At 48.8% G+C, this 9,792-nt stretch overlaps 1 protein-coding gene across 2 annotated transcripts in view; it reads left to right on the plus strand.

Moving 5' to 3' along the window:
• LOC119300891 (splicing factor 1-like) overlaps nucleotides 1-6,662 on the plus strand; it is an 11,610-nt gene extending 4,948 nt beyond the window's left edge. For both annotated transcript variants that reach the window (XM_037577789.1, XM_037577788.1), the window contains exons 6-8: nucleotides 1,987-2,126; nucleotides 2,236-2,271; nucleotides 5,360-6,662. In XM_037577789.1, coding sequence (XP_037433686.1) covers nucleotides 1,987-2,126; nucleotides 2,236-2,271; nucleotides 5,360-6,253 — 1,070 coding nt within the window. In that variant the 3' untranslated portion in view covers nucleotides 6,254-6,662. The remainder of the gene's footprint in view (nucleotides 1-1,986; nucleotides 2,127-2,235; nucleotides 2,272-5,359) is intronic.
• Nucleotides 6,663-9,792: the final 3,130 nt, after the last annotated feature.

Raw genomic sequence — 9,792 nt, forward strand, 5'->3', positions numbered from 1 at the left:
GAAGGCCGCCTGGTGCGGCGGCTGCCACGGCAACCACGGCGGCGCGGGGGCGGCGATGGGCGCTGGAGGCGCGGCAGGAGCCGGCCCCGGCCACTGCGGGGCGGCGGTGGGCGACAGCTGCAGCTGGGGCAGTAGCGTCCCAGCGAATGCCGCGGAGGCCCTTGGATGCGGCGAGTACCATGGCAGGGCCGGCAGCCCGGCGGTGGCGGTCAGCGGCAGGGGCGGCGGCGGCCCGTAGGGGCTGGCCAGGTACAGCCGGATCCCCTGGACGGCTGTGACGAGGTCGTTGAGGACCCCGGTGATCTCCTCCGGGGTGTAGACGGCGGACGGTGATGCGGTGGAGGGCGCCGACATCTGGGCGGTGGCGGCGCCGGAGGATGCGACCAACGGCGCGGACGGGGAGGGCAGCGGCGCGGTGTAGATGGCCAGCGGCGCGGTGGTGACGGTCGGCAGCGGAAGCGACGGGGTGGGAGGCGACGAAGACATGATCGGAACTGAGCTACCTGATACCAAATTGTTATGGCGCTGCTAGAAGGAGGGTGCGAGAGGGCCGGCCGGGGGCCTTTTTGCCCACGGCCGGGCAAGAGGGAAGGGATTTCCTTCTTAATTCTTGCTTGATTAGATTGATACATCTCCTCTTTTTATATAGAGAGGTTTACTTGACTCCCAAGCAAGGCTTACTTGACCCCTAAGCAAGCGACTCTTATCTCTAATTAACCCTAAGACTAACGGGCCCATTAGGCCCATTACGTACTCTAACATGACCCTTCCCCGGACCCCTGCGCAAGCGGGAGCTATGTGCATCGGGCTGCCCTTTTTTATATTTGATTATTGTATAGCGTAAAATATTTATTGAATATATGTAGTATAATAGTTTTCCCGTGCATGGTTGCATGTTGAGGTGCGTCTTTTGCTATGAATGGCTGCGTATTGAGGTTGGTCTTTTCCCATGCATGGTTGCATGTTGAGGTGCATCTTTTGCCATGAATGGCTGCGTGTTGAGGTTGGTCTTTTCCCATGCATGGTTGCATGCTGAGGTGGGTCTTTTGCCATGAATGGTTGCGTGTTGAGGTGGGTCTTTTCCATGCATGATTGCATGCTGAGGTGGGTCTTTTGCCATGAATGGTTGCGTGTTGAGGTGGGTCTTTTCCATGCATGATTGCATGTTGAGGTGGATGTTTTTTGCATGTCGAGTGAAATAGGTTAGTGGGGAACACATACTTCGTTACATACGATTTGGTGGGTGTTCTTGAGAAAAAATAATGGAAATGGAGAGGATTTGTATGTTGATGAATCGTTCATAATGCCGTGATCACGTGGGCACGTTAAATGAAAGAAATGATGATGGTTAATGTATTTGTATTCCTTTAATACACAACATCCACGTTCTTTTCATGTTATGCATCGAAATAGTGGCTCTTTGATGTCCATTTTGTCATAATTGTAGTTTGCATGCTAATATCAAAACCATATACTCCATCCGTTCCTAAATACAAGTCTTTTTAGAGATTTCAATATGAACTACATACGGATGTATATATACATATTTTACAATGTAGATTCACTCATTTTGCTCCGTATGTAGTCCGCATTGGAATATCTAAAAAGACCTATATTTGGGAATGGAGGGAGCACATATATTTTGCATGGTTTATAGAGTACAAGAATAGACTCGTATTAGTAATTTCCCTAGCCATGTTCTTGAGCTATTCACCTCTGATAATCTGGAACTTGAAATTACACTAGAATTCTGGGTCTCCAGAGTAAGAAAAAACTGGATTCAAAAAAATTCTGATGCTTTGACAGTACTCCCTCCGTAAAGAAATATAAGAGCGTTTAGGTCACTCTTTAGTGATCTATAAACGCTCTTATATTTCTTTACAGAGGGAGTATAATACAATGCGACATCATAATTTGTTTTCACTTCATCACTCGAGTATAAGTATCCAATAGGTAGTGCTAATGCTGGAGTAATTTTTTCCGTAGATATCCAGCAAGTGTCGTCGCTGATATCCAACCTTCAAGAACAGGAAGCAATCCTGAAGCAGTGCATTGAGCAACTTGAAAGTGTTGATGCGGCAAGGATAACCCTGATCAGTAACCTAAAAGAAGCCCTTAGTGAAGAGGTCCTTAGAACCTTTCTTATCATCTTTGAAATGTTCTATCCTGATTGTTTATGCATACCATCTAGCTTGCAAACAAAGCTTTATATTCTTTCTTTTTTGTATGTAATAGGAAAAAAAGTCGGAGCTTCTTCGCAATCAGTTGCAAGTAAGTAATATTCTCATACCCACTACATGGTATCATCCTTTTTCATCTGTCATGAACTCTTGATCTGGCCTGGGAGATCACATCTGCGGTCATTATTTTTTTCTGATGCCTTCTGCTCTTATTGCTCAACTAGAAGTGGAAGTTCACTAGGGAAATACATGATTGTGTTGTGCATTTTATTGGATTCATCAGCGTCCTCATTATGGTTCCTGTTTGCCTTGTGCCAGCCATATTTGTCCATCTTGCGATGATTTGGGCACCATTATAGAAACTTGATGCTTGTTAAGCGCCCCATGATATGCAGGCATAGCTAGAATTTTGCTGTGTCATTGACATTCTGTTGAAGTTTGCAGATTTTTGGATAAGTATTGAGTAGTGTAATAATTGTTAAAGAAAGAAAACAATATAAGAAGCACATGTATATGCAAAGAGAATCCTCTGGCATAGTTGTGTATGCAAGGAGAACCCTCTCTAAGAGCATCTCTAGCAGATCCCCTATCCTAAAAGTTCAAAACGCATCCCATTTCCTTATAATTTTTAGGGGATTAAAGTTTGATTCATCTAGCAGATCCCCTAAAACTTAATCCCCCATATTTATATTTGGCTCACACAATTCATCAAACGCCTACACTACATACGCACACACAGCTCTAGTATACCCTCGGATGCCTCTTTTTCTTGACAGTATCTGGTATCATGGATTTCGAGTCGCTCGACTAGTCGCGACTAGTCGACGACTAGTCTATGAGTCGCAAAAATATGGTCGACTCAGCTTAGTGTCGACTCGCGACTCTGAGTCGTGACTAGTCACAACGCAGGCTCGACTTCTTCCGAGTCGCTGCCCCAAAGCGACTCGCATGAGTCGCGACTCAAAAACCATGTCTGGTATACCCTGATTGACAATCGAACTCTCCTGCAAATACTTCACATGCTCTGAAATACTTAGAGCCAGTTCGGATCTTCTCCAGCTTCACGGAATAGCTAGCTTCCCGAGAAGCCAGCTGCCGCCAGCTTCCGAAGGGAGAAAGATGCGTTCGGCAGCACCGAGGAGCTTCTCTCGGTCAGAATGGGCTGACAGCCCAGAAAGCAAGCCCAAGGCCCAGTTCGGTGGCTCATCACGAGAGGAAAACTGTACGAGGAGAAGAAAATGTTTTGCGGATGCCACTTCGGAACGGCATTCCAACGTAATTTAAAGCAACTTCCCCTTCTCGTTTACGCGAAGCTGCGCTTCGGCTGCTCCAGAAATTTGCACTGCGGGTCCCTCGTTCTCCAGAAGCGGGATTCTCGGAGCTGTCCCGTTCGGGTGGCTTCTCGCTGGCTGGATCGTGGAGGAGATCCGAACGGGGCCTTAGTACCATTGAACTGCACATTATGAACAAAATTCTCATTTGAGAAGTCACCTGCAACGCTTGCTTCTCAAATGTATGAACAGCAGCCACTATGTATTCAGTATCCAACTGCAACCCATTTGTCGCTTCAGCAACTTGCAGCTCATGCTGCTTGTGTGACAATGGCGCCACAATCCGGTTTGTCAGCTCTTGAGACGCATTGCAATGGCGCCGCAATGCGGAGCATCCCGAATCTACACTGCGGGCTCCTTCTCTGCAGGCTCATCCGTCATACACGAGGAGTCTGCCGACCAGGCCTCAATGCCGCTGTACGTAGCCTCCGCTTCAACATCACGCCCCTCGTCGTCCTCGACATCCTCGTCAACATTGGCGCTCTTCCGCTTCCTGGCGTAGTGCTCAAAGAAGGCCTTCCGTGCGATGGATCCGGGGCGTGACTGCCCCGCCGCCTCCTAGAGGTACCGGTTGTGTTCGAACGCTGACCGTCGGCCCCACGCGAGTGGCTTGGACAGGGACTGGGTCGTCGAGGAGCGCCTCGTAGGAGCTGTGCAGGCGTGCGTCTGCGGGGAGGCTGTTGTCGGCGGCGAAGAGGCGTGCATTGGCCTCAGAGCAGTGGCCACGGTGCAGGCTGGTGCAGCGAGCAGCATGATTTGTGGGAGCTTGCGCGTGATGAAGCCCATGATGGCGAAGCACACCAGACGCGGCGGCTCCTCTGTCTGTTCGATAAGTGCGGCGGCGCCGGAGCCAAATTCTCCGCCGTCGGCGGGATTCTGGTGTCAGCGAGGGTCGCTGGAGGGGGAGGGGTCCCATTTTCTCGGTCATCGGGGCGGCGGACAGCCGGCGGTGCGGGTTCCGGTGGGGGCGGTGTGGTCGGACGGGAGCCGAGTGTATCCCCTGTTTATCCTGAGAGTTGCCCTCGTTGGACTAAACATAGTCCAGAGGGTGGCCTTTTCAAGGGATGTTTCCTTATAATTATATAAGGAGTTATACGTTTAGGGGATCTGCTAGCTAGGGGTAAATTCTGTAAACGAAAATTCCCCCCCTCAAATATAGCTTTTAAGGGATCTGGTAGAGACCCTCTAATAGGGTAGGTAACAACTACTGAATCTGCTGTACGGTTCTGCTTTGCAATGGAAGCTAGTAAGCTAGCCATGGTCTGATTGGGAAGTGGGTAAATGTTGACTTACATGTTTTAACCTCCCACTTCAAGCACAAATCTGCCTCTTATGGCTTGCAAGCCCCCATTGCCGGGAGGCTTTTTCATTACAGCAAGCCACCTCCCGCTTAGACTGCTTAGGGTTACATGTTCTTATGAGTTGTGAAGCTAACCAGCTTTGCATTAGACAGTTTGGGGGCTCTTTTGGGAGGGATATGTTTACATGTTCAGAACCCAAACAGGCTTTTTCAATACAGCAAGTCACCTCCCGCTTAGACTGCTTCAGGTTACATGTTCTTATGAGTTGTGAAGCTAACCAGCTTGCATTAGACAGTTCGGGGGCTCTCTTGGGAGGGATATGTTTACATGTTCAGAACCCAAACATGTAGGTTCTCTGCATATCTAGTATCCATTTCTGGTCACTTGTTACTGTAGTTCTTGTATGAGGTTACAATTAACTTTCTTTAACATTGCTATCTACCATCTCAGTTTGCACTATTTTTGTCTGTCTCTGTAGTGTCCGTTTTAGGAATTATTTAAGAAATTACTTAAGTGATTTGCAGCTAATCAGAGTTATTTGACACAGGTTGCTCGAGCAGAGGCTGAACATGCCGTGCAACTAAGACAACGATTTGGTGGTGCCCATGCCATTAATGGGGCATGGTCTAGTTCTAGTACGCTCATGACCACTATCCCGTCAGAGCAGACTGCTGCGATGATGCAGAATGCAGCAATAAGCCCAATAACTCCCCAGTTTCAACCACCACATCCAGCAATCCCGCTTTCCGCCACAGCCAGTGCTGCAGATGATGAGCCCAAGAAAACGGCAGCAGCTATGGCAGATAAACTTGCATCTTTGGCATCTCCGGAGCAGGTGCTCTCCTCCATTTTGGCCTCCCTTGCTGCAGAACAAGCTGCTTCCATGAATGGCGGCCCGCCTTCCGTAGAGCTCTCGGAAGGGCCTCCAGGCTTCCAGATACCAAAGAGGCCTAGAATCGAGAATCCTACGCAAACCGGTGATATGGGTGCTCCCCCTTTCTTTGGGCAATTGCTGCAGGCACAGCAGAATGGAGCAGCGCCTACTTCTCTTGGAGGCATGCAGTCATCGATGCAGGCAAATCAAGCACTGGGCGCATTTGCACCACTTCCCCCTCCACTGCCACCTATGCTGCCGCCACTTCTGCAGCAATTCAGTCAAAATGGTGGAGGAATGTTCGGAATGGGACCTTTTGGGATGCTGGCCAGCTCTATGCCACCTCCACTGCCGAACATGCTACCTCCAGGTTTTCCAAGACCAAGTGGGCCGCCACCTCCACCTCCTCTTTCACCAGCCCAGAATCAGAGTCAGACCCAGCAGCAGCAGCAATCTCCACAGGCACCGCAGCAATCCCCAACATCAACTGGTTTCTTTCCAACACCAGGCATTGGTTTCTTCCCTCCGGTTCAGATGCAGCAATCACCGTCGGTCCAGCGGCAATGATTACATAGCAACTGTCAGGCTAAAAAGGTGTCAGTTTCGGCCTAATTTTGTATATTAAGCAATAATTCCAGAGTGTTAGTTGGCAGGTCTGCAGGCAAGCAGGATCATCAATGCTTATGAGTCGGAAAGGTTTGTAGAATAGGTCGGTGGTTTGTGTGATGTATAACCGGTAACTTTTCCGTTTTGGTTGAGGAGGTTCATCATATGAAGTGGTTAAGAGTGGTTAAGACTCTTCTTCGTTGATCTGTGGCTCCTTAATTAGTCCTGAGTCAAACAAATGTTGCTGCTTGAAGAGCTGTGAACATTGGGCTCCTCAACTTGAGAACTTACCAGTGGCTTTGGAACACATGTTATAGACCTATAGTCTCATAGATCATGTTGTTTGTTTAATTTAAATCATTTAGACTAACATTTATTTACATTTATTTATTTATTCAAATATAGTGTTTCGTTTATTATGTTGTTTCTTGTGCAAGTTTGCTGTTTTTCCTTGGGTCGGTTCTTTCTGAGTGAGGGTCTGGATGTGCTGTCAATTCAGACTTCAGAGTAATTCAAATTGGCAAAAAGTGAAGCTGATTTAGAATAAGAGTGGTAATTCAAGGGAGGTTAAATCAACAAAATTGGAGACAAGGAAATCCATCAAAGCAGTTTCATTAACTGCAGAACTCATATCTAGTTAGTATCTATACACAAAAAATAGTCTATAGACAAAAAATTGTCTCCAACTACTACTCCTGTGAGTGCTAGGTAATTAAGAGAGGGAACCAAGAGGCTGCTCGCCTGCTAGCTAGCTGATGATCAACCAACTAATTATTCCTGGGATTTGCATTTGATCTCCCCACAGGCGGCAGCGGCTTCGCGCCGGCGTTGAACTCCACGCTCGGCTTCGCGTTAGCCGCCGCGGCCGCGTGACGGGCGCCATTGACGTCGAAGGAGTTGGTGGCCGTGGCGCTGCTTGGCTGCTGCTGCAGCAGCAGCCTCCTAGCGGCCGTGGGACGACGACGGCGACTCTGGGAGGATGGTTGTCGTTGTGCCGCGGCAGTGCGGCCGTCGTTGTCGAGAGGCGAGGCGGTCGTCGGCGGTGCTGCGGCCTTAGTCCCCGGGAGGAGGAGCTGGAGGACGAAGATGGTGGAGAGGAGGAGGAGCGCGCTGCGCCGAGCCATCATGACTAGGAGGTGGAGTCTGGAGAGATCGGAGTGGCGTGCCTCTTTATGCGTTGGCACTCACACTCTCGCTAGCTACTTGGCGGGAAGGAACATGCAGAGAACATGCACGCGCTTCCCCCCTCTTCGTTTCTTTTCTTGGCCGTGGATGATTGGGATGGAGGAGTCATCAGGCAGGCATAGCATATCGGAACGTGTCGCCACGAGATCTGAATCCCGTTTCTCGAATAAAATCTCGTGGAAACTAGCTTTTTTTTTTTGAGAAATTCGTGGAAACTAGCTAGTGTAGGTAGCTTCGGATGGGTTTGGGGACGATCCAAATGTAAGTCGACCCGCGACCAATTCTCTCTTTGGTTCCTATACTAGTAAAATGGCTCGTGCGTTGCAACGAAAAAAGAAAATACCGCACGGCCCCAACTCAATAATCATGACTAAAACCCTAATAAATCTTGCCGAAACGTCTTTGTCGGCACAAGATGACAAATCTATTTTTCTTTCATGCAAGATTTTATCAAGGCGTACATGCACGGTTATTGATGGTTTTTTCGTCTCCAATTTAGCTTTAATGAGGTGTTCATTGCAATCCCGGTCGGTGTCCGTACGAAAGAAAGCGGGATCGTGCACTATTGATTAAGGTTTCCGCCTAAATAGCATTTAAAAAATATATAACAATTAAAATAACATCATATTCATACTCTATGCATTTTTCTAATCAAATTTCATATATACCATGTTAAAATTAGAGTTGGGGTTTAAAAATATGGATATTTCAAAAAAGTACTATTTGTTATAGATGGATTGTAGGTTAATTTTTGGAACGGCAGGGGTTTTTCTGCTAAAACGCAAAAAACAATTCATTTTCAGTGAGTTAATGGTTATGTGCGGATTATATACCAAAAAATGAAGGGATTTTTCTATAAAACAGTAAAAAAAGGTTTATTTTCTCACTTAAACGTGATGGCGAGTAAATTACCTGAAAACAGAGAGGAGATTTTTTTGTTAAAATGTTGATGGCGAACGAACATAAGCAATATGTATTTTATTAGTAGGTATAGATATCTCGCCCAACCCGCTTCTGCGAGCGGTGGGGGTGGGGTGCGAAACCCTACCCACACTGCAGCCATCCCCCCTCCTCGTCCAGCAAAGCCCGACCGGCATAGGCGGCGGGGCCCCCTCTTCTCACTTCCCTCGGGGCGGGCTATCGCGGAACGACCTCCTCAGGTGGTTGCATGACGTCGGCAGCGGCGGGTAGCGGCGGCTTGGTGGGCTGCTGCATGGTGCATCTCCGGCGGATGCGTGTTCTACGGGCGTCGTTTCTTGCCGGGAACGGCATAGGGGCGGCGTGGATGACCTCAGCGGATTTGATGGTCTGTCAGGTGGTCATGTGTGGTGAGTGCGGGCTGGGTTTGGTGGTTGGCATGAGATCAGGTGGCCGACGACCTGTGGTGGTGCTTTGGTCCCTTCTCGCGGGCATGGAGGCGGGGTTAGGGCATGTATAATGGTAGCATATGGATACAGGTGCCTTATGACAAAAAGTAATTTGAAGTATATGTGTTGATTTTTTCTCCCCAATACAAGCTACTACTAATGGATCTTATCAAAAAATAGGAAGTAACTTTCACTACACATGCATCCCTTCTCTTCATTTTAACTTTTTTAACTTTATGTACTGGATCATATTTTTTGTCTCTAAGCATCCGCCTCCTGGAGAGGATCCCGCTTCTCCATCCGAACCTATTTTTTCTGTTATCCGATCTTACATGGCATGTGAGACATCACCCATTGGCCATGCCCTTTAGAGCAACTCCAATGGGGCGACCCATTTTGTCCGCGGCCGTCCGTTTGGGTCGGCGCGGACAAAAAAGCCGGCCCAACGCGCCGACCCAAACGGACGCGTGTCCGCTTTCGTCCGCCTGCAGACCCATTCCCGGCTCATTTTTGAGCCTGATTTGCGTTGGCGCGGACACAAGACGGACGCGCGCGCTCGCCCTCTTTCCTCACCGGGCCCGCTGGTCGGTGGCACATTGGATTCACACCCTTGCCCGCCTGCTACGTCGCCGACGCCGCCGGCCATTTTTTCAGATAAAAATGGATAATAGATAATTCTAGCGTACACAAATAAAAAGAAAAGACCACTACTCGTCGATTTCTGACTCCAACTGGGTAATGTCCTTCTCCGATGTCTGAATGTAGGCGTCAGCATACGCCTCGTCTTCAAAGTCCCAACCCGCCGTTTCTCGTAGCTTCAGTTTCAATTGAGCTGCCTGCTTCCGTGAACGCTTGTCCTCCCGATAGGCGGCTCGCTCCCTCCTCCTCGCGTCCCTCTCCGATCTCAATTGCTTGTAGAACTGGCGCTCGTCGACGATGTCCTGACGG

The sequence above is a fragment of the Triticum dicoccoides genome, chromosome 5A (assembly GCF_002162155.2).
Source record: "Triticum dicoccoides isolate Atlit2015 ecotype Zavitan chromosome 5A, WEW_v2.0, whole genome shotgun sequence".
Classification (NCBI taxonomy): Eukaryota; Viridiplantae; Streptophyta; class Magnoliopsida; order Poales; family Poaceae; genus Triticum; species Triticum dicoccoides.